The 24,477-nt window shown below is 42.1% G+C and overlaps 1 protein-coding gene across 2 annotated transcripts in view; it reads left to right on the top strand.

Moving 5' to 3' along the window:
- The window catches only part of col4a3 (collagen, type IV, alpha 3), a 44,858-nt gene extending 21,064 nt beyond the window's left edge, over positions 1–23,794 (top strand). For both annotated transcript variants that reach the window (XM_081700590.1, XM_081700589.1), the window contains exons 23-52: positions 868–963; positions 1,320–1,390; positions 3,740–3,928; positions 4,497–4,665; positions 5,340–5,432; positions 5,598–5,702; positions 7,265–7,359; positions 7,937–8,087; positions 8,209–8,322; positions 8,536–8,703; positions 9,918–10,007; positions 10,085–10,219; positions 11,437–11,535; positions 12,147–12,236; positions 12,377–12,516; positions 12,722–12,848; positions 13,131–13,211; positions 13,361–13,462; positions 13,714–13,761; positions 14,160–14,345; positions 14,554–14,684; positions 15,750–15,819; positions 16,473–16,544; positions 16,925–17,050; positions 17,254–17,352; positions 19,218–19,430; positions 20,171–20,339; positions 20,487–20,601; positions 20,852–21,024; positions 21,462–23,794. In XM_081700590.1, the coding sequence (XP_081556716.1) occupies positions 868–963; positions 1,320–1,390; positions 3,740–3,928; positions 4,497–4,665; positions 5,340–5,432; positions 5,598–5,702; positions 7,265–7,359; positions 7,937–8,087; positions 8,209–8,322; positions 8,536–8,703; positions 9,918–10,007; positions 10,085–10,219; positions 11,437–11,535; positions 12,147–12,236; positions 12,377–12,516; positions 12,722–12,848; positions 13,131–13,211; positions 13,361–13,462; positions 13,714–13,761; positions 14,160–14,345; positions 14,554–14,684; positions 15,750–15,819; positions 16,473–16,544; positions 16,925–17,050; positions 17,254–17,352; positions 19,218–19,430; positions 20,171–20,339; positions 20,487–20,601; positions 20,852–21,024; positions 21,462–21,543 (3,599 nt within the window). In that variant the 3' untranslated portion in view covers positions 21,544–23,794. The remainder of the gene's footprint in view (positions 1–867; positions 964–1,319; positions 1,391–3,739; positions 3,929–4,496; positions 4,666–5,339; positions 5,433–5,597; positions 5,703–7,264; positions 7,360–7,936; positions 8,088–8,208; positions 8,323–8,535; positions 8,704–9,917; positions 10,008–10,084; positions 10,220–11,436; positions 11,536–12,146; positions 12,237–12,376; positions 12,517–12,721; positions 12,849–13,130; positions 13,212–13,360; positions 13,463–13,713; positions 13,762–14,159; positions 14,346–14,553; positions 14,685–15,749; positions 15,820–16,472; positions 16,545–16,924; positions 17,051–17,253; positions 17,353–19,217; positions 19,431–20,170; positions 20,340–20,486; positions 20,602–20,851; positions 21,025–21,461) is intronic.
- The last annotated feature ends 683 nt before the right edge of the window (positions 23,795–24,477 follow it).

Genomic DNA, 24,477 nt, shown 5'->3' with positions numbered 1-24,477 from the left:
TCCCTCTGGGAATTAGAGATCCATCTATGTGCAGCAATGCTTGGGTCAGTTAAGCAAATCTGCTTTTAGGCTGCTTTCAATTCCAAACCTGAGGGAGAGGCTATTTGAATAAAAAAGCACGTTTTTCCTCCACTACAGTAATATTGTGTGAAAATGGGACATACTTAACTGTCATAAAATTACACAGAATGGGCTTGAAGCTTGATCTAATGGACTGAAAAATGCCAACCTGGGTTTGAGAATGACCAATATAGTAAACCACTGAAAGCATTTGCAGCAAGCTGAGGAACATCAGTGCCTATCTGGCACATCAGCTCCTATCCGGTGCATCAGCAGCTGTATGGCACATTTAGTGATGGCTAGAAAGGTGATAAATCAGAACCTGGCCCTGGTTCTAACTGCACAGCTACAGTGGTAGATGCAATGTATGACATAAACAATGTGAGGCACTGGACCCAATATGCCTAGTTACTGTACAGGTCAGTGGGGAAGCAGTAATGGTCAGGTGGGCGTTCAGCTGCCTTAGGTTGGGTACGTTAACATCATGATGCCAGAGTACACTTTATCATTTTTGGAGACCATGTTCATCAATTCGTAGGCTCCATGTATCTGATATCAATCTCATTAAACACTTTTGAGATGAACCCAAATGTAGCATCTGTTGAATTACATGGTGTTACCATTAAATTCCAAACTCAGAGCACTTGGTAATGAATACAAATAATCATATTAGTTGTGGTGTGACCCTAATTTTGAAATACACTCTAAATGCAGATTAGATGGCACACGCAGATGAGGTGTTTTTTTGTTTTTTTTATCATCCCGTGAAAGCTGTTTTGGACTGAGCTCTTTATGTTTCATTCACAGGGCAGAAAGGAGAACTGTGCACATTTTGCCATTTACCAGAGCTTGTAGTTGGACCTAAAGGACCACATGGTGTCCCTGGTGAACCTGGAGTTCAAGGTAATAAGATGGAGAGACAGAGAGAGAATTTTTGTTGCATTTTTATCTGTTACATTTTCAAAAATGATGCTTTTTGTACAGTGGCATTGTGTGTTTAATAATCTACCTGCAGCTCTATAAATGACAAACAACAAAGAAACAAAAAAGAACAGAATGAATGAGATTCTAGTTTGAGACAGTCCCAGGCGGAGACACTAACAGTGTAGACAGCACATTGTGTCTGGGCAAGACTAATGTGTAACCCACACTGACAAGCCATACTGTGTAAGAGCATGTTAAATATGAGCCCTGATGAGAATAACATCCCATCATTTATTCATACAGCTTTGTCTGTTGTACTACTATTGTCTATAAAGGTATCAATGGCCAACATGGCATTAAAGGACATCAAGGCCATAAGGGTTCGGTAGGTCCACCTGGCCCTAGGGTAAGTCTGCTCTGTTTTTACAAAGCTTTAAATTAGGAATCATTACAACCAGTTTACATGCAAAACAGAGACTATCGAACAGGACCAATCCAACCACTAAAACACAACATACAATATAAAACATGCAATAGTTTTGCATGTTGATGCAATAATTCAGCAAGGCCTAATTATTGTGTGTGTGTGTGTGTGTGTGTGTGTGTGTATACATATACATATACACATACACACACATACATATACACATACACACACATACATACATATATATATATATAAATAATATATATACTTACACAGACAATAATTATATATATTATTATATATACACACACAAAAATTATTGTGTGTGTGTGTGTGTATATATATATATATACACACACACACACAATAATTAGGCCTTGCTGAATTATTGGATCAACATGCAAAACTATTGCAAGTTTTATATTGTATGTTGTGTTTTAGTGGTTGGATTGGTCCTGTTGGATAGTCTCTCTCTCTCTCTCTCTCTCTCTCTCTCTCTCTCTCTCTCTCACACTTATATATATATATAAAATCTACTACTAAGGCTAGGATAACGAAACAGGCTAACAAATGAAATGCAAGCATTCAAATAAACAATGAACAGCCAAGACACAGGGAACACAACAGGGTTTAAATACAAGACACAAGACTAGGAACAAGGGACAGGTGTGGATAATCAAACGAGGGGTGGAGAAAACGAAGCTACTGCGTGGAACTAAAATACGCAAGACAGGGAAAACATGGAACACGGAAGCTGGGAGGGACTGATCGTGACAATACCTTCTGCCATTTCACACGGTCACTGTAACGGAGTGATCACAAGGCAGATACATTCGCTGAGAAGAGCTAAATTTATTATGATCAAATCCAGAATTAGAGTCGTTTTCACAGTCCAGGGTCATGGAGCCAACACTGATACAGCCAGTATACATAATAAACAGAGACAAAACACATGGTGACAAAAAATGGTAAGGGTTCCGAGAAAACTCAAGGCATGGATTACTAAGACCAGAAAATGCACACGGCCACACACACACACACGAGAGATGAGGGCCAACAAGAAACAGGTGATATCTAATGTAACACCGAAAACCAAAACAAGGACGAGAACTGCAACAGAGAAGGTGAAACTAAGGAATGGACCCAGAGCAGAACATAAACACGAGACAGTGTAACCTGGGAGACAGGATGCTAGGAGGGGCCAATCATGACAGACTGTGGTGCTTTCTACAAACGACAAGATGCTCTTATTCCCACAGCACCAGGGGCTTTGCTGTCTCTGGCTTGGTGGCACTGAGACATGGCAGACTCAGACTATGTGGAGTCCCAGCAGAACAAAATACATACCAGATTGTCACTCTCTCACTGCGTCCTTAGTAGGCTGGTCTTTCTTTCTTTCATTCACTGAGAAGAGTGAGATTTATTAGGGGCAAATCCATAATCAGAGTCATAGTCACAGTCCAGGGTCAAATTGCCAACACAAAGAGTTCTGGGATATATGTCAAACAAGAGACAAAAGCAGATCATAACAGAAGAGGGGAAAAAAGGCTACAATAAGGAACACAACGGAAAACCGGCTATGTACAAAATTACAGGTAGCGCAAAAATACAGAGGCTGTAACAATCAGAGCAAACACAGGATTAACAAAGACCAGCGAACTAACAGGGAAAAACAAAGGCTATAAATATATCGCATATTGAGAATTAACAAGACACAGGTGCTACAAAAGAGAGTAAAATGCAAAACAAGGACAGGAATAGGAATGGAGAAAATGAAACAATGGCATGAGACAGGGAAACCCTGGAGACAGAGATGATAGGAGGGGCAATCATCACAGTCACTTTCATTACGCTCCATAGTCGTTGTGTATCACTAAGACATGGGGTATCACTTGGGCAACTTTGCATAGTATAGAAACTATCCCCAGTTTTTATCTTTATTTTATTGTAATTCTACCTTTAACTCTGCTGCTGTATCTCCAGAATTCCCCCATGGGGATCAATAAATGGAATCTTATCTTAATTATTTATCTTGGAAAAAAAAATCACTTTAACTTGCAGGGTAGTACGGTCGCAACTGACTTTTGAACATATTGAAATGACAATATAATATGTATTGTTAGCATACCGTTACTTAAGTCAGAAATAATAGTGAGAAGTTTCTGGCTCAGACAAATGCCAGGAATAATTCAACTGGATGTGTAGTGTGTGATGTATCATACCTACCTGGTTTACACCAGGTATGATACATCATGCACTACACATGCAGTTCATTTATGCCCTTAAAAGAATATTGTGGAGGAGTAAATCAAATATTTCCCCATTCAGGGACATTCAGGTTATCCAGGAACTCCAGGGGTTCAGGGGCTTAAAGGAGACACCGGCTATATGGAAGGACCCGGGAAGAAGGGGAACACTGGTGACCCGGGATGTAAGGGGAGTTCAGGGCACTCCGGCCGGGATGGCAGGCCAGGAGCACCAGGACACCGGGGTCCCATGGGAGAAAAGGGCTATCCGGTAAGTTCCCAGGTCTGACCAGCAGACACGTATCAATGGACTTAACGGGAACGCAGATGCCTCACATAAGCATGAAGCCTTCCAGCATTAGTGTTAGATTTTTATAGAACAACCACATATACATAGTGCAGGAAAGCAATCAAACATACTTATCAACTTCATCCGTCTCAAAACAGTAATGCTGAGATCTGTGATGAAGAGTAGTAAGGCTCTAATTGCAGAAGTGCATATTTTTTGTATTTTTGGTAGTTTAGAGGTTGTTTATAGAGCAGTATGTAGCCCAGTTTTTTAAAGATGTTTAAGGAAGTTGTGTGCCCTAGTGTTGCAGATTTCTTAAGGGTGATTTGAACTAGAATGATTTCTTGTACTAACACTAGCAAATTTGATATTAGCAAATTAACTTTCAAGATAGTTGACATTATAGTTTTGATCACTTAAGACATTACTGTAGCCTCAGTTTCTGATATTATAGAATGTTTGCGTAAAATATCACCAAGGGAACAGTAACATACCAAAACAGTCCCATGATAACGGCCTGTTCTCATGGTAATCTGTTGCTTTTCAACAGGGTCCATTTGGGACTAAGGGGGACGGGGGCTTCACTGGGGTGGATGGGTTCCCTGGCCCCCCTGGGCCTATAGGAGGAATGGGCCCACCAGGGTTGGGGCCAGAAGGGGCCCCTGGAGAGAAGGGCATCAGTGGTATTGAGGGTCCAATAGGGAATCCTGGGGAACAAGGTATGATGAAGTACAAAGGGTGGCTTTTTTAAACTTGAATAAACTGACAGAAATGCTCTTCTTCTTGGTCACATTGTAATCGAGCAGCACTGAAGAAAATGACAGCTCAGTTTGCGTTTAAGCTCAAGTTTTAATTAAGAAACAAGGAATGTGAGGATAGTCTATATTTTTAATAAAGACACAAGTGGAAGCCTCTGTTTGACGCATAGATTAGTATATGGTGAATTGTTTTTAAAATGGATTAGGGTTCTACACATTTCACCCGGGCCACACAGTAATGCTAGGGAAAGATGCCTGCAACTTTTTGTTCTCAATTTTGACAGAGCCATTAAATTTAAACATGAATTTACAAGCCAACTCTCCCATGACGCTCTCATAAACTGTCCTTCCTGTAAAAGGGAACTTTTTTGTAGAAAGTGCTAAGAATTTCAACCAAGCATAAGTCATTTCAGCAGAAGGACCGGAAACAACATTAAAATGACATAAAAACTGTGAAAAGAAGGTTGGCAGAAAAGACACAGATGTAAAGAGCATTGTTACAACTCCCAGAACACACACACACCCATACATATGCATGGTTTTGTGCAATTTGTGTTGGTATCCCTGATTTGCTGTTTGATCATTAAAAAAAATAAATAAAAAAATCACAGGTGTTTCTGGGATGTGTCTGGCAGGCGCAAAAGGTGAACCTGGAGAAGTGCACAGCATACCAGGAGACCCAGGGCCACCTGGAAGGAAGGGTCCACAAGGTCCAAAAGGCCTGCAAGGTGAGATGAAGGTGCGAGAGGTCATGTGAAGAGAAGGCGCGGGAGAACACGGATGTGCTCTATATACCCAGGACACCGGAGCTCTGTTTTTGTGCGTATGCCAAAGATTTACAATTTTTATTTTGGTTTTTGTCTTTTTTTCCTTTCCTTTCCTTTTCATTTTAGGGCCATTGGGAGATTGGGGTTTGCCAGGCTTCCCGAGACACTGTGGCGAAAAAGGCGAGAGAGGAGTGAGCCAGCCAGGAGAAGAAGGGCCAACAGGACCCAGAGGTCAGACTGGGTGTGTGTGGGGTGTAAATGTCACTGTGTGTGTGTGTGTGTGTGTGTGTGTGTGTGTGTGCGTCCACAGAGGTGGACAGGAGGGGTGCAACCTTCTTCTGGAGCCTGTGCTGTCGACAGGCGCGTGACCACCGCGTGATTTGGTTACATGGCCGCGAAACGTGTGGGTCATGTTTGGGTAACCAGGAGAGCCTGAGCTAGATGGGCTGGGAAGGAGCAGGGAACAAATAAAAGGAAATGTGCTCGGTGTGGCTGAGCCTGTAACCGGATGCAGGGTGTGGACATGAGTGAAGCTTCCCTTGCCCACGAGACCTCCATCCTGTGCATGAACCTGCAGTGGTGACCCTTACATATGTTCTAACAAAGAACCCTTACATATGTTCTAACAGAACCCTTACATATGTTCTAACAGAACCCTTACATATGTTCTAACAAAGAACCCTTACATATGTTCTTTACAAAGAACCCTTACATATGTTCTAACAGAACCCTTACATATGTTCTAACAAAGAACATATGTTCTTTACAAAGAACCCTTACATATGTTCTAACAAAGAACATATGTTCTTTACATAGAACCCTTACATATGTTCTAACAAAGAACCCTTACATATGTTCAAACATCTTTTTTAGCACTACTCCGAATTCATGTCATTTTAATAAGCATAAGATCCACAGCCCCACAGATCCACAGCTCTCATGTAATTAGGCTAACATTCTTACACTAACATTTCCAGTTATACTATTACAGTGTTATATGAATTGTGATCTGCATATCCTTTAAAGGGATTTTGATATTGGTCTGCATTTAAGTGTGTGTGTGCGTGTGTGTGTGTGTGTGTGTGTGCGCGTGCATGTGTGTGCATGTGCGTGTGTGTGTGTGCGTGTGTGTGTGTGTGTGTGTGCATGTGCGTGTGTGTGTGCGTGTGTGTGTGTGTGTGTGAGTGTGTGTGTGTGCGTGTGCGTGTGCGTGTGTGTGCGTGTGTGTGTGTGTGAGTGTGTGTGTGTGTGTGTGTGTGTGTGTGTGTGTGTGTGTGTGCGTGTGTGTGTGTGTGTGTGCGTATATTTCCAGAACGTGTGAAAGAAAGAATACAGATATGTAGCCTGATTATAGAAGTGGGGAGTATCTATGCATCTTGTATTTGGCTGTTCTGTTGATATCAATTTGTTGGGGAGGACACTGATGTAGGAATATAATGAGAGCTGTCCAGCTTGAGTTGAATTCAGTGGTTTTGTTTTTGATTTAGGCATAAAGCCGCTGTAATGTGAGCAAAGGGGGTTGTGAGGTGGGAGGGAGTATAAGACAAGCCGTTTAGGTCAGAATTCATACTGGAGTTGACTTGAATTTCACTCACTATCAAACTCACACACATGCACCATTATACCTCTCTCACACACTATCATTCTCTCTCAAATAAAATTATTTGTAGAGAGATACAAACACAGTTCATGTACACAAAACGAATGAATGCAACGGATTAGTTTTCCCTGACTTTTTTAATGGGATCTACATAGTCTACATAATCAGCTTCCTGGTTTCTCTTCCTGTTCAGGTGAGAAGGGCGTGCCTGGTCCTCCTGGGCCATCAAGCACTGGGAGCAAAGGACGGCCCGGACCCCCAGGACCACCTGGGATGCCAGGGTTAAAGGTAAACATGATGACATCATATGAAACAATCACGGAATACATTAAACAAGGCATTATGAAGATGTCTTATAAAGCTGTAGATTAAATGACACAAAAGTGAAAATAACAACAAAATGACTCCATATGCTATTACAAATAAAATGCAAAAAAGTAAAGCTCATTAACACTCAAACAAAGGAAATCTAATTGGGACATCGTATTAGGAGGCCACATGTAAATTCTTTTCAGTTAGAGATTCTGGAACCCTGCCCAAACAACTCAGATATATGTGAGGGATCAATTTAATAAATCTACACTATATGAAAAGATTGGATTCCACCCAGGCCAGAAATCTAGAATGAGTTCATATTGTCAGCCTTGCATATTTTGAAAGAAGAATGAGTAATAGACATTTGGTGCCTTATAATCATACATGTTTTCAGGCCCAGCATTCTGTGTTTACCGAAGTATTCAGAACCTGACCTCAGTTTCTATGTCTTATAGAAGTACAGAGACTCAGAGGCCTGACCCTAGATCATTATTCTTGCTCTGAGATGATTATACTTTATCTTTATAATCTCTCTCCCTGTTGTCATTAGGGTGCAATGGATTTTGGCTCTCCAGGGGAGGCTGGTAGACCAGGGTCCTCAGGGGATGATGGGGCACTTGGTCCTGCTGGAGACTCAGGTGGCCCTGGAGCCAAAGGATCATGTGGGCAACCAGGGAGAGCTGGAGACCCAGGCAGTAAAGGTGTGAGAATTCACAGCACGTTCTCTCTCTCTCTCTCTCTCTCTCTCTCTCTCTCTCTCTCTCTCACACACACACACACACACACACACACACACACTCACTTGCTCACGTATCGGTTCAGGTACCAGAGGATATGATGGTGCTCCAGGGTTGATGGGCCCTCCTGGAGTCTGTAGTCCTGGATTCCAAGGTAGAAAAGGACCTTCAGGTCTGAGAGGAAACTGTGGAACTAAAGGTAAAAAATCTCACAGGTGGAACTTTCTTTTTTTTCTTAATACTGTATGATGAATACTTCCTTTATTGTTACTAATACTTCTGCAGCATAAATTAAACATATTCTTTTCATGCAGTGTAATGCCCTATGGCATACAACTACCAATAAATAACTAATATGCCAAAGTGGTATAGAATATTTAATAAGCACATATAACACAGTAATAACTTGCAGGGCTCTCTGGGCAGAGAGGTGTGCAGGGGGACCCAGGACTGTCTGGTCAGGGCCTGCCTGGTTCAGAAGGCCCATGTGGGGAGCCTGGATGTAAAGGAGAACCGGGACGGTTTGGACCGTGTGGTCTGAAGGGGATGAGGGGAAGGGACGGCATACCTGGAATCCCAGGTGTTCCTCCTGCTGACACACACACACACAAACACACACACACACACACACACAGACACACAGACACTCACTCACACACAAACACACACACTTACACACACTCACTCACACACACACACACACACACACACACACACACAATCACACACACTCACTCACACACACACACACACACACACACACACACACACACACACACACACAAACACACACACACACACACACACACAGACACACACAGACACTCACTCACACACAAACACACACACTTACTCACACACACTCACTCACACACACACACACACACACAATCACACACACTCACTCACACACACACACACACACACACACACACACACACACACACACACACAAACACACACACACACAGACACACACAGACACTCACTCACACACAAACACACACACTTACTCACACACACTCACTCACACACACACACACACACACACACACACACAATCACACACACTCACTCACACACACACACACACACAGACACACAGACACTCACTCACACACAAACACACACACTTACTCACACACACTCACTCACACACACACACACACACACACACACACACACACAATCACACACACTCACTCACACACACACACACACACACACACACAAACACACACACACACAGACACACACAGACACTCACTCACACACAAACACACACACTTACTCACACACACTCACTCACACACACACACACACACACACACACACAATCACACACACTCACTCACACACACACACACACACACACACACACACAAACACACACACACAGACACTCACTCACACACAAACACACACACTTACTCACACACACTCACTCACACACACACACACACACACACACAATCACACACACTCACTCACACACACACACACACAATCACACACACTCACACACACACACACACACACACACACACACACACACACTCACTCACTCACACACGCACACACACACATGCTGGATATAGACATTGTGGATAGGAGACCTGTTCCACATAGTCGTGGTACCAACATTACTTAAGGCTGTTAGCTCTATAAAGCTTTTCTTTCTGTAGTAAGTTCAGTGTCAAAGTCTCAGATGAACAGAACGCGCACACACATGTACAAAGAATAGTCCAAAATATGCAGGTGGGTTCTGGTTCTGAGGGCAGTGTTTGTTTCCAGGCCATCGAGGGGATCAGGGACCTCCCGGACGCAGTGGTCCTTCTGGGCCTCCTGGACATCCTGGACTTCCTGGACGGCCTGGACCTAAAGGTGCAGATATGCACACCTATTTGTGCATGCACACACACACACACGATAAAGATGACAGTGATGATGTCTGTTTGCAGGTGTGATGGGTGCTGATGGGGCATCAGGTTACCGAGGTATCCAAGGGGATGTAGGAGCACCTGGTGAACCAGGGCACAAAGGGAAAACAATACAAAATCACTCTCCTGGAGATCCTGGAGTATCTGGAATCTCAGGTAAAGACAATATACAGTAACTGTATTAGTACAATAACTAAAATAAGTAATTAAAATTCAGATTTTACATGCTCCCTTTAAGTCAGATTTTGCAAGATAACAAAAATGTCCACTATAGCTATGCAGTTGATAACCAGGTATACATAACATTTCTGACTAGCAACTATGGTCCCATAGACTTACTGAGTAAATGCACAGAACATAAAGTTAGAGTGTTCCTTGACTCCAAGGCTCCAAATATCATACCTTACAAATTAACTGAGATCTTAGCTTTTAATGAACTCAGAGGTTATCTTATCAACTGAGAGCTTAGCTTATGCAGACACATTAACGCAATACCTAATACCAGCATTCTACCATCTCAGAAATATAGACAAATAGATGTTTATGCATGCTTATAAATCCATAAATGGCTTAAGAGCTAAAGACCTAAATCTATGACATGCTAAAAGAAGAGTGCAGGGGACCCTGCCCTGGCATCATGGTTCCCAAGGCAACGCCACTATATTTATTTACCTCCTGGTTTTGTTTCCTTGTTTTGGTTCCTTTTGGTTTCACCCTCTAGTTAGTATTTCGTTAGACCTCGTAAGTCTTTGTAAATCCCGTGTTTGTGTTCTGTTGTTGTGAAGTCTCGTCAACTCGTCTTATGTTCCTGAGCCATTTGTTATCACGTCTGTTTCATCTGTTATTAGATCTCCACGTTTAACTGGATTACCCTCTTTGCCTGTTTCCTGTCTGTTTGGTTTGCTTTGCTGAATGCTTTTGTGTATTTACAACCTTGATTTATGTTCTTTGGATCACTGTGGACTACGTGTGTTCTTTATTAAACTGCATTCACCATATTGCCTGCGACTCCATTTCGGTTTGTGCTTGGAACGTTATAGAATGAAGCTCTTTATTTAAAAATAAAATCAAAACAGCCACAGAAAAAAAAAACCCTACAAGAAATACAACCCCTCACCCACAAAAAAACCTGAAAATAAAAACAGAGGAAACTAATTCTACATATAGTAGGCCTGTAAGAATCTCAGATGGAGAAATCCATGACATGCGCTGCATAGTCCCTGTTCTGTATAAACTGTGTTCATGTTGATGAAACAGTAAGATGTCCCCACCTATTTTCAAGCAGTTCACAGTTTTGACATGGTAGAGCACCACTAAAACGAATGCTGTATGTAGCCTATGACCTTCTATTTGGTGTCTTTGGCATCGTGTAGGTGGTACTGGGCCTACCGGGTCCAAAGGGGATGTTGGAGACCCAGGTCCCGTTGGCAACAGTGGGAAAAATGGAGTTCCAGGTCTGCCTGGGCCACAGGGTAAAAATCTCCAGTACAGTTTAAAACCAGAACTGTAGCAAACTCTGTAAAACAACTAAATGTCTCATTATCTTCGGTTACACCTTTTCCTGCTTCACCATCTCACAATGCTCTCATTGTTTTCCTGCTTCACCATCTCACAATGCTCTCATTGTTTTCCTGCTTCACCATCTCACAATGCTCTCATTGTTTTCCTGCTTCACCATCTCACAATGCTCTCATTGTTTTCCTGCTTCACCATCTCACAATGCTCTCATTGTTTTCCTGCTTCACCATCTCACAATGCTCTCATTGTTTTCCTTCTTCACCATCTCACAATGCTCTCATTGTTTTCCTGCTTCACCATCTCACAATGCTCTCATTGTTTTCCTGCTTCACCATCTCACAATGCTCTCATTGTTTTCTCACTCCCTCTTCCTCTCTTTTCCTTACAGTTTACCTCTTATTCTTGTTCCCATGTTTTTTTCACCTGTTTTCTCTCTATTTATTCCTCCCCCATTCTTTCTCAAATCATCTTCCGTTATTTATCTTGCACTCTTTCGTGCTCATAGTTTCTCTTTTTCTTACATGTTTTCTCTCTTCTGTCTCTTTCTTCACTCTGTCCCCCACAGGTCCTGATGGAGACCCAGGGGGCGATGGGGTCCCGGGTGACCCTGGTTTCCCTGGCCTAGTAGGGGATCCTGGACATACGGGGTTGCCAGGTAATATTTGCAGATGCATAGGCAATGGTTTCCCTAGAGCTCGCTATGTTTGCCTGCTCTCCATCTGCATGGCCTTGCATAGATCCTGATGGGGTCACTTGTTCTTGAAATTCAGTGTCTCTCCTTCACTTCTGTGCCAGGTATCAAAGGTCACAAGGGTTTGCCTGGTGTCAAAGGACCACGTGGACCCCCTGGATATCCAGGTCCAAAGGGACTCAAAGGGATGAAAGGTGAACCCAGCAGCCCTGGGCCAGGAAGCACAGGATATGCTGGAGAGAAGGTGCCCTTTACAATGACCAGTGCACATCTCATGAGAAAATAAGATCTCATTATTAGAAATAACAAACTCATTCTTATTAATTGGTCCGACTAAACTGCCATCACAGGTAGCATTTGTAATTATTTGTTAGATATTTAGCTGTTAGTTTTTCATGATGATTCCACTACAGTAGTTCTTTCTTCCTCTCTCTGTCTGTCCTTCTCAGGGTGAGCAAGGTTCACAAGGAAGTACAGGCCAAAAGGGAGAGAAAGGGTCGTGTGGCCCTCCTGGGGGTCTGGGCCCAGATGGGTCCAGCGGAGCACGAGGAGGTAAAGGGCCACCAGGAACGCCAGGTACTTTTCTTTCCTCTGTGGTCCAAGGCTCCTCCCTTTTTCCCTTTGCCCAGATCACTGTCTCTGACCTAATGGATAACATTGTTACCCACTGAAGTCATTCTCAAGCATCACAGGGAGTCAGAGTTTCCTGTTCATTCAATCCACTCTCTTTCTCAAACATAGAAATATATATATATATATATAGTGTAAAAAGAGGTCCCTTGATCTTTCTCTTTTTACTTTCTTTTTCCTGTTCTTTCTTTCTCTCTCTCTCTCTCTCTCTCTCTCTCTCTCTCCCAGGACACCAAGGACTACCTGGCGATAAAGGCTATGATGGACCACCAGGCCCCCCAGGGTTTCCAGGCCTGAAGGGCCCACCAGGTACCCCATTCAGTAAACATGTTTTATTGTCATTTTGTGCATGTGTTTTCTCAAATGATGAGTATGAAAGTTGAGGTTCATCCATTGGAAGGGCACCAGCAATTCCAGAAAGCATTCTCCTATCTGTGTCTGGTTTCACTGGGTCTCAGGCTCCCCAGGGCCAGCAGGTGTACCTGGGCCTCCAGGATATAAAGGAAACCAGGGCCGAGACGGTATTCCTGGACCACCCGGGGGCCAAGGAGAGGCAGGGGGTAAAGGACTACTTGCACACAAACCTGTTCCTTCAGGTTTTTTTCATGCCAGCATGGCGAGTGTATCCACAGTGTCAGGGCTGCACACAGACATGTACACAGACAGCAGGGTGTTCAGACAGCAGGGTGTACGTGAACACAGGTGTCTGTCACAGATGAAGTGCACATGCACACTTCTGCACACACATGCTTACACACACGAACAAACATCGACTTTTGAATGATATTGAATTATGTTTTGCCATTTAAAGCTCCTGGATATGGATCTTTTGGGCCAAATGGAGAGAAAGGTGCAAAAGGTGATTGTTTTGTTACTAATCATCCTTACTAACTGGCATTAATTGCTTTTTAACATCAGTTATTATTTTGCTATAAATAAAGCTATAGTTGCTTACTTGATTAACGTAATGCATGAAGTGGGTAAATCTTATGGCTCTTATGAATATAAAGTACTGGTGGTGTATTGGGTCAGTGCAGCTCCTACCCCTGACCTGCGCTGTTGCACACTGAAGGCTGGTTACAATATTTCACATAAATCCAGAGAGTAGCTGCAGTGTACTACTTTGTAGTAAACAAAGTTTGTGATATAGACATAATTGTATAGAAAATTAAAATTAAACTAAAATTAAAAAATGACAGAAGCATGTTCACTTGTTTAATTTCTGTCTCTTTTGAATGGTCTGTCTGGCATGGTCAGGCCCTGTAGGGGAGCCAGGGTATGATGGCGACATAGGACCACCGGCTGAATGTGGCCCTGCGGGGGACAGAGGGCCCACAGGTCCGCAAGGACCCCCAGGATTGCCTGGGAAGCCCGGCTTAAATGGACGATGTGTGGAAGGGCCCAAGGGACACCAAGGTGGCATTGCACCACCAGGTGAACCAGGTGAGCTGGTCATTATTACTGTGCTACAAACAGAAGGTTGATGGTTTATTTAAGAAAAGTTGCCTTCTTTTCAGTTGGCCACCACTTCACCATGTAACACTGAAACACAAACACTCGTAAAATGATTACAAGAGTGAAATACATCCATGTGGTATTTTAGGGCAATTAAGATGTGTGTCATATGCATGTGTATGTGTGTGCCATGAAGGTTGCCCAGGGCAACGTGGTCCTCCCGGGCCCTGTAGCCCAGGGTGGAAAGGTGATAAGGGCCACAATGGGGCAGTAGGCCAAGATGGACCTCCTGGTGTCAGAGGAGATATTGGCCTATTGGGGGTATCAGTGAGTACCTAAAAGAAAATCCTCACACTTTGTTTTTCCACTGTTCATAATCACTCCAACTATGACAAGTATTTCAATTTTATAACTTAACACTAGTTATCATATTTACTGTCATATGGCAAAAAGATGCATCAATTTATTAACTATAGTTTAACAGTTCAAGGCATGTTCCCCAAAAGTAGCAGACAAGACATTTATTCACACACAATAAGTACATTTCATCATCGTGGATCTTTTTCATGATTAAAATTAACAGAGGGATGTGTGTACAGGGGCGAAGCACCCCTGGTGGACACTCTAGGAGGGTAGGACCACCTAGACGGACCTGACTGTAGATGAGAAGGAGCAAGGAAGGAGAATGGAGAAAGAGGCAGTACTGAAAAAGAAACCAGGCCTCAGGCACAGGGTTTTAGCTGAAGGAGTGGAGAACTAAGAGCACACAGCTGAAATTGAGGGGAACTTGGGAGTGACCAACTTAGGAAGCGTGGACAGTGCTTAGTGGAGGCATAGTGGAGGATGGATTTACAGGTGAGCAAGCCACTTATAACTAAAAAAAAAAAATTGGAACAAAGCCTCACTAGACTTGTCTGGTGCAGTGAGTGAACCAGGGTCTGCCCAAGTTAGGGACCCAGACTCTATCCATGACTCTATAGGTGAAAGAAAGGGGACAAGACCCCTTAAGAAACAACTTGAGCTAAACACAAAGGAAGCCTGTCCCTCATAGAACAGGTGAGAAAGACAAGCAGAGAATCTCATACTTTAGAGGCCCAATCACCAACGAGCATAGGGTACATGTTGCACACACCAAGGCTTCACACAGAGTGGCCTTTGTGAAGCTGTTATATACGGTGGGTCCACGTGAGGCAGCTCAAGCTAACGAGCAGCGATTCGAGCCCAGCTCGTAGGCTCCCTCTGGTGGCAGCGCGCTGGTGTTTCCACCCATTACAGCGGTTACAATAGTATGTTAGGCTACATAATAGAATATCCTGATTTAAAAAAAAAAATTGAAATATTAGAAGAATGGCTCTGTAGCACAAATCTAAAAAACACTTGCTGAATTTACAGGGTTATAAAGGGAGTAAAGGACTTGGTAACAAAGGAGACAGAGGGCTAAAGGGTGAAGTTGGACTTCGCGGTAAGATGCCAAAACAATGAGTTGCTATTACACAGTAGCAAACACAACGTTGTTTCAATGTGATTAAAATATCTGTCACTTAAGAGACGTTTCTGGCTGCTAATCAAGGATAGATGTAAGAATGTATATAATTAGATATTTTCAGATAATTAGATAATATGCTTACATTATTTCCACCATACTGAGCATACCTGTTACCTAGGTAACTAGTTACCCTTGGCTAAATAGCTAACATTAGAGCTAGGTAATTTTGTAGCATTACTAGCTATCTACTTAGTAACATTAACTACACCGTTGTTGTCATTTAGCATGGCTTTGGTATCTCCCCATCAATGTAAATAACATAACAACAGTGTAGCTAATGTTAGCTATATTGCCAAGGGTAAATACTGTAGTAGTAGAATTAAATGTTATGAAGATCTGTAAAACTTGTTCCATACTTTAGGATGAAAACAGTTATGCGTCTAATGCATCTAATTCTCCAGATGTGTAGGGGTAACTGATAGACTGGTGGAGTCTCTGTGCACTGTAGTGTCTTCTACATCAGCTGTTACAGAGGAGTCTAGTCTAATTGTCTAGTCTAAGGTCGCTCATGGAGTAACGCTGTCACATGGGGAGCAATGAGCATGTGTGTGTGTGTTTATCTTTCTCAGGTCAAAAGGGAAATGTAGGGTTAAGCGGCCCAGCAGGATTTGCAGGACCAAAAGGACTTCAAGGATGTCCTGGTGAGGCTTTGCAAAACTATAATAGCCAGAAAAAGGGCTTTTTTTTTTGGTGGGAGACAATTTAATGTATTTTGAATACAAGTTCAATATATAATCTAATCTAAAATTTGGAAAGTAGCTAAGCAATTTTGCTTTGCATGTTGGTCCGGACTGATATTGAAATGAATATTTTTAGTTCCTATAAGAGTTTTGATGTAGAAATTAATTAAATAAAATGTGTCATGGGCATAGAACGAGATTAATACAAGAAAGAACAAGAAGCACATGCAAGTCTCCAGCAAGGGGGTCAGTACTGTGCCAAAGTGCACCTGTCTATGCTCGTTGGGACAGAATCAAAACTAGCTGATGCAGTAAATGTTTGTCCTTATTGTTCTGTTCAGGTGTGAAAGGCCCTGATATGGTGTACCAATTAAAAGCTCACCCTGGAGATCCAGGTCCACCTGGGCAGCAAGGAGGAATAGGAGGTGTTGGACCAGACGGGCCAGTCGGACCCTCTGGGCTAAAAGGTCTCCACAGGACAGCACACACAAAAAGGAGCATACTGTATCCACATACATTCACAAAGACACCACACAAATACACACACACCAGCGAAGCGAGGTGTGTACACACGTTCAGGACAGGAGCGTTCAGAGCATTCCTGCTCTGTCACCAAGACCATGTGAAGAATAAAAACATCATCATCAATGTCTGTCCCATTTCCATGCAGGGAAAAAAGGTCCTGAAGGGGCCAGCGGCCAAGCTGGCAGCCCTGGGGTCCCTGGACCATCTGGTGAAAAAGGCAGCAGAGGTTTACCAGGGCTATCAGGTAAGCATTGAGGTCTAGCCTATCTTGAGAGACCAGCGTTTAGTGCATATGTTTGGACAGATACAAACTGTTGCTACTGTGAAGCCTGTGAAGTGATGATTAAATGTAAATGCATGAATGAAAAGGTTCTAGGTTTCTGCATGAATGGCTCCTAAAATTATTTGGGAGCTTTGTTTTAAGAAAGCGGTTTGCTTTGCACTTAAAAGTATTTCGTGAAAAAATGTTGCTCACAAAGCATTAACAGTTTCAAAGCTTCCATTTGCAGCATTTAGCTGGGACTTTTATCCAAAGTGACTTACAATAAAAACTGAACACAATTTAAGGGCTTGCTCAAGGGCCCAATAGTGGCCTCATGGCAGTGTTGGTGGTTGAACTAGCAACCTTATAATTACAAGTCGCATACCTTAACCACTGCACTACCACAAACACACGCTTAGTTATAAATATGGCATATGCTTTGAAAGAGATGTTAAAGCCATGGAGCTGCCAGACAAGTAAATATTTAGTAAAAACATTTCAGGTAAAAATTAGGATGTTTCGTTGTTATTCGTTATGATTTTTTGTGAACAAAGCATTTTTTTCTACTAGTGATTGCATTTTATATTACTGGCTTTTGAAAGCAGGAATGCAGTTTGTACGCTCACCTAGTTGCTCTTATAAACTGGTAGATGACACCAGTTTTTGAATGACACATTCGTGACAGTTGGAGTGGGCTGCTACAATTCTCATGAGCTCTTGTAGCAAGAGCTCTTCATGTGTGTCATTTAAGAGAGTTTTCTGAAGTTCATGTACAAAAATGTTTTTGCCCATTGTCATGTTGCATGACATATGCTGTTCTGGGTTTTAGATCACAAACATACATCCTGATAGGGCAGTTATCTATTTAGCCCAATCTATTGAGAAATTCTACAGCAAAATGAAAAAATTCCCAATAGACTGGGTTGACTAGATAATTGCAGTGTTTACACTACTGGTTTATTGTTTACAGTGTTCAGGGTTCATATTTAATTTTGTACTCTATATTGTTAAAATAAATATATGTAGTGGTCAAATACACTGTCTAGTGTTTAGGTGTTGATTGTGTTGTTCAGATGTTTAACATGCTCAGTTGTGTAGCATGTGGTGCTCAGATGTGTACATTGTACTCAGGTGTGTGATGCGCTTAAGTGTATACCTTGTATTCTATAATGCCCAGGAGTGTACCATTTATTGTATAGTGCTCAGGTGTGTGATGCACTCAGGTGTGTACCATGTATTGCATAGTGCTCAGGTGTGTGATGCACTCAGGTGTGTACCATTTATTGTATAGTGCTCAGGTGTGTGATGCACTCAGCTGTGTATCATGTATTGTATAGTGCTCAGGTGTGTGATGCACTCAGCTGTGTATCATGTATTGTATAGTGCTCAGGTGTGTGATGCACTCAGCTGTGTACCATGTATTGTATAGTGCTCAGGTGTGTGATGCACTCAGCTGTGTACCATGTATTGTATGGTGCTCCGGCTTCGTTGTGTTAGGTGTGTTAAATAAACATCACTGTGTTCTACATGGTTAGTTTCTGCATCCTGCCAACCCTCCCACATTACATAAGTAAATTTCACTTAAAAACCATGCAAAAGAGAGCACCATTTTAAAAATAGAAACATCTTATATATATATATATATGTATGTATGCCTGGTGTGACTGTAGACTGTTTAACAGATACTTTCTTTCTTTAACTTAAGTAATAATTTAAATGACTACTTTTACTTGAGTAATAATTCTACTTGTGTAATTATTATTTTAAAGTAAAAGTACTTTTACATGAGTATAGTTTTGGGCTACTCTGCCCTCCTCTGGTGCTCAGGTGTGCCAATCCTGTGACAGGTGAGCAGGGTCGTGATGGTCCTCAGGGTCAGAAGGGTCCTGTGGGACATGAAGGGGCGCAGATCACCAATGGATACAGGGATGGCTTCCTGTTCACCGTGCACAGTCAGAGCCAAGAAAACCCCGTGTGCCCCGACGGGACCTTGACGATGTACTCTGGATATTCACTCCTTTATATCAGTGTAAACAGCTGGGGACATGGGCAGGATCTGGGTATGAATCACACACACACACACACACACACCTCACCGGAATGTTAGGTTGCTAATACCTATATGTTATGTTGTGTGTGTGTGTGTGTGTGTGTGTGTGTGTGTGTGTGTGTGTGTGTGCGTGTGTGTGTGTGTGTGTGTGTGTGTGTGCGTGCATTTATCCATCCATGTAACTGTGCACTTATGCATTTGTATTCATGTGTGTGTGTGTGTGTGTGTGTGTGTGTGTGTGCGTGCATTTATCCATCCATGTAACTGTGCACTTATGCATTTGTATTCATGTGTGTGTGTGTGTGCGTGTGTGTGTGTGCGTACATTTATCCATCCATGTAACTGTGCACTTATGCATTTGTATTCATGTGTGTGTGTGTGTGTGTGTGTGTGTGTGTGTGTGTGTGTGTGTGCGCGTGCATTTATCCATCCATGTAACTGTGCACTTATGCATTTGTATTCATGTGTGTGTGTGTGTGTGTGTGTGTGTGTGTGTGTGTGTGTGTGTGTGTGCGTGCATTTATCCATCCATGTAACTGTGCACTTATGCATTTGTATTCATGTGTGTGTGTGTGTGTGTGTGTGTGTGTGTGTGTGCGTGCATTTATCCATCCATGTAACTGTGCACTTATGCATTTGTAAGTGTGTGTGTGTGTGTGTGTGTGTGTGTGTGTGTGTGTGTGCGTGCATTTATCCATCCATGTAACTGTGCACTTATGCATTTGTATTCATGTGTGTGTGTGTGTGCAGGCACTCTAGGCAGCTGTCTGGTGCAGTTCTCCACAGTGCCCTTTCTCTTCTGCGACCCCAACGAAACATGTTATTATGCAGCCTCAGACTCGAACTCTTACTGGCTGTCCACAGACACGCCCATGCCCAGAGACACCTCAGCTACCACACTAGCGCAGTATATCAGCAGGTACATAGACAGCCATGGTTCTCACACTGATATTTATAGTATGAAGACAGACATATTTGCCTGTCTCTCTCTGTCTGTCTTTCTCATATGCGTAAATGTATACAAAAGTGTTTTCTCACATCCATTCTAACTTCCTTTCTGCTCCAGGTGTTCAGTATGTGAGGCTTCAGGCAATGTCATAGTCATACACAGCCAGATGAGTACAGAGCAAGATTGCCCTAGTGGCTGGCAGGAACTGTGGAGTGGCTACTCATTTGTCATGGTATAAACCACCACCTTCTACCGAAACAAGCTCATATATCACGCTTTCTAGAAGCAAACCAAGTGGTTCAGACAGTCTAATCTAAAGTCCCGCATAGCAGAAGGTCTGACATGGTGTCTTTTGATGTGGTATTTTTTTTTAACTTTACAATTGCCATCTACAAACGCAGCAATAAAACCTACCCTTGGAACTTCAGTAAGAAAAGCAAAAAAAGCACAAAACAATTTTTGTTTTCCCTCTGTCTCTATAGCAAACAGGCACTGAGGCAGAGGGCTCAGGGCAGCCACTGGCTTCTCCTGGCTCCTGTCTGAAGAAGTTCCAGAAAGTTCCGTTTATTGAATGCCATGCCAGTGGCACCTGCAAGTACTCCTTTGATTCCAACAGCCACTGGCTGGCAGTGGTGGATCGCAACCGGATGTTCAGGTAAAACAGATCTCGAGTACGAGTACAAGATGTAAAGCACATGCATTTTTTGAAGGAAAGATATTTCTCAAATTGAAACAAGATGAAACAGCAGGAATAAATATTGTAATGACATGGCAAGTGAAATTTAAAATAGCTTGGAAAAAATGAATATTTATTTATTATATTGATTTATATATTAAGACATTAATTCACATTCCTTTTGAGCAAGAAGAGTTATTTTTTCCTGTGCCTGCTCACATACCCACATCTGACCCAAAGTATTGTTAATGTAATACACTTAACACCTATAGAGCTTGCTTTTCTTTAGAACACCATAGAGAATATTAGGAATGCACTTAAACTTGCAAGCAAGCCCAGGGATTAGCAGTAGGTCTGCCTCAGATGATCAGATGGTCAGGGTTGACTAGAACATTCTGTGGGTTTTTGTTCCTCAGTAAACCAGTCCCACAGACATTGGTTGGAGACTCCCCCGGCAACATTATCAGCCGCTGTAAGGTCTGCATGAAGATTCCATGACCAGAAGCCCTTGGGTTACTTAATGCATAGACCTATGAGGAGCTGAAACCATGATGGCTGGCTTGAAATGCATCAGACCAAACTTTCATTGACCAAATGTTCATGTCCTTCCAGGGTACAGTACCAGTACATATATCAACAAACATTTTTAAGCATTCAAGAAATTTTCATAAAAGGATCACTTGAATGGAAACTTGACCACAGACAGACATCTAAGACCATTTTTACTCTTTAACATATATGCTCCAAAATCAAAGACAAATAAAATATATTCGACCTCACCATCAATTTCAGAGGTTCCCAATATTTCCTTTTCATTCTTGTCCAAAATCTATAAAGTTAATTTTTGTGTCAACAAAGTCAACATTTCTGTCTCCTTTCAGATAATCTAACGCTGATAGGTCTGCATGATCCATTTATATGTAGCAAGGTTTGGGCTTGGTACTATCAGTCATTCAAAACTGAGTGTAAACAGCCATTCATTACTAAGTAGGCTGTGGACCAATACCTGTGGACCAATACCTGTGGACCAATACCTGTGGACTAATACCTAAAACTCCCCCACGTTCCCACTGAGCCATCCAAGCATAGGCCAGGGTAAAAGAACCAGTTCAGCACCTGTACCCATTGTTCTCACTTAAATCAGGATCAACAGAACGTCACTTTGATAAATTTGGCTAATTCACTTCCTTATATTATCCTTTCAGTTATAGACTGATACTGAGAAAAATAATTGAATCACCTGTGTTGGCTAAATTGAAATTTACTTGATTGTTTTTGTGTGTTTATGTGTCAGATAATACTGTATCATTAGCCCAAAAGGGCATGTCATGTGCACAGAATGAGATCAGAGTGCTCCCATCCAGATGTTCTGTAAACCAGCAATTTTCTTTACATTTGTAATTTTACTGCCCTGATGGATATGGCAGAGAGGAGGCTGGATTGGTTACAGCTCTAAAGGCTTGTTGTGTTATTTATTGTATTGTTTGATTTAGTATATTTTCCATTGTACGTTAAGGTTATTGGTGTATTAACATTGTTAATGATGCAGATTTAATCTCTTAATCTCTTAGATTTGTTAAAAAACTTGCCAGATATATGGTGGCGTTATCTGTAGGTTTCCTCCCACCATAATCAGCACTACGTATAGTGCATTTGTTATGAAAATGGGCGTATTCGTGCGTATTTGCACATGAATATGCTTTGCAGGTGCACAATTAATGGTGCTATTATGGAAATAAAAGCGGTAGAAAAAATGCATGTCCGTACACACCCAAACACAGAGGACACACTCTCTCACTCATATCACTGCACACAGAACAGAGCACTGAACTAGTGTGGTTGAGCATAAGCTCTGTGTTTGTTAGGAGATGACATGACTCTGCTGTAGAGTTTACATTTTATTCTTCATGGGTTTTTTATATTTTAGATTTAAAAGTGATAATGTTAAATCCACTTTTTTAGCTTTTATTTTCCTAAAGATGAAGCGCTGAGTGGATGACCTTCGACCAGTGCTACACGAGGAAAGGGGCTATGGGCAGGGTTCAGAGCCTCGGCTCTGGGCACGAGGGCGAAGTTTAATAAGTGGGAATCTTAAAAACGAAGGACATTTCATATACATTCACCTCCCACTGGAACCAAAATCCAACAGCTACTTGGAGGTTTTCTGTAAAACCCAGTAATCAGTAATATTTCAGTAACCAGTTATAATCAGTCTTAATATAATCCTCTGCAAGTGCTCTGTTTGGGAATATTTAATTTTTGGTATGGTGGTTATAATCTAGAATCATTCTAGAGTCATTCTAGAGCATCAGGTTGCTTCTATGTTGAAAATTTCAAAAACTACGGTTCATAAGAATAAGGTCAAACAGCAAACACATGGGACAACAGCTACAGACTAGCAGAGGTCAAAAACGACTCTACCGACCGTGATGATCGCTACCTCATTCGAACATCACTTAACAACCGTAAGATAACTTCAAATGACCTACAAAAAGAATGGCATCCAGCAGCTGGGTTGAATTGCATAGCGAGGACGGTTTGAAACAGGCTTCTGGAGGCAGGGCTGAAGTCCTGCAAAGCTAGAAAAAAGCTCTTCATCAATGAGAAGCATAGAAGAGGCAGACGGAAGTTTGCAAAAGACCATAAGGATTAGACCGCAGAGGACTGGAGTAAGGTCATCTTCTCTGACGAGTGCTCTCTCTCTCTCGCTCTCTCTCTTTCTCTCTCTCTCTGTCTGTCTCTCTCTCTCTCTGTCTCTCTCTCTCTCTCTCTCTCTCTCTCTCTATATATATATATATATATATATATATATATATATATATAGACGCACACACACATACACAGCGGGTGAAATAAGTATTGAACACATCACCAATTTTCTAAGTAAATATATTTCTAAAGGTGCTATTGACATGAAATTCGTACCAGATGTCGGTAACAACCCATCCAATCCACCATAGATGTCCATAAATTAGGTTATGTGTAATAATGAGAAATGACACAGGGAAAAAGTATTGAACACGCTTACTGAAATTTATTTAATACTTCGTACAAAAGCCTTTCTAGGTGATGACCGGCTTCAAGATGCCTCCTGTATGGAGAAACTAGTCGCATGCATTGCTCAGGTGTGATTTTGGCCCATTCTTCCACACAAAAACTTCAAATCCTAAAGGTTCCATGAGCTCCTTCTATGAACTCTGAGCTTTAGTTCCTTCCATAGATTTTCAGTTGGATTCAGGTCAGGTAATTGGCTGGGCCATTCTAGCAGCTTTATTTTCTTTCTCTGAAACCAGTTTCCTTGGCTGTGCGTTTGGGCTCATTGTTTTGCTGAAATTTCCACCCTCGTTTCATCTTCATCATCCTGTTAGATGGCAGCAGATTTTTTATCAAGAATGTCTCGGAACATTAGTCCATTCATCCTTCCTTCAATTA

This window comes from Electrophorus electricus, chromosome 17 (genome assembly GCF_041902795.1).
Source record: "Electrophorus electricus isolate QZ-2024a chromosome 17, ASM4190279v1, whole genome shotgun sequence".
Taxonomy (NCBI): Eukaryota; Metazoa; Chordata; class Actinopteri; order Gymnotiformes; family Gymnotidae; genus Electrophorus; species Electrophorus electricus.
This window is presented reverse-complemented; position numbering and strand designations above follow the sequence as displayed.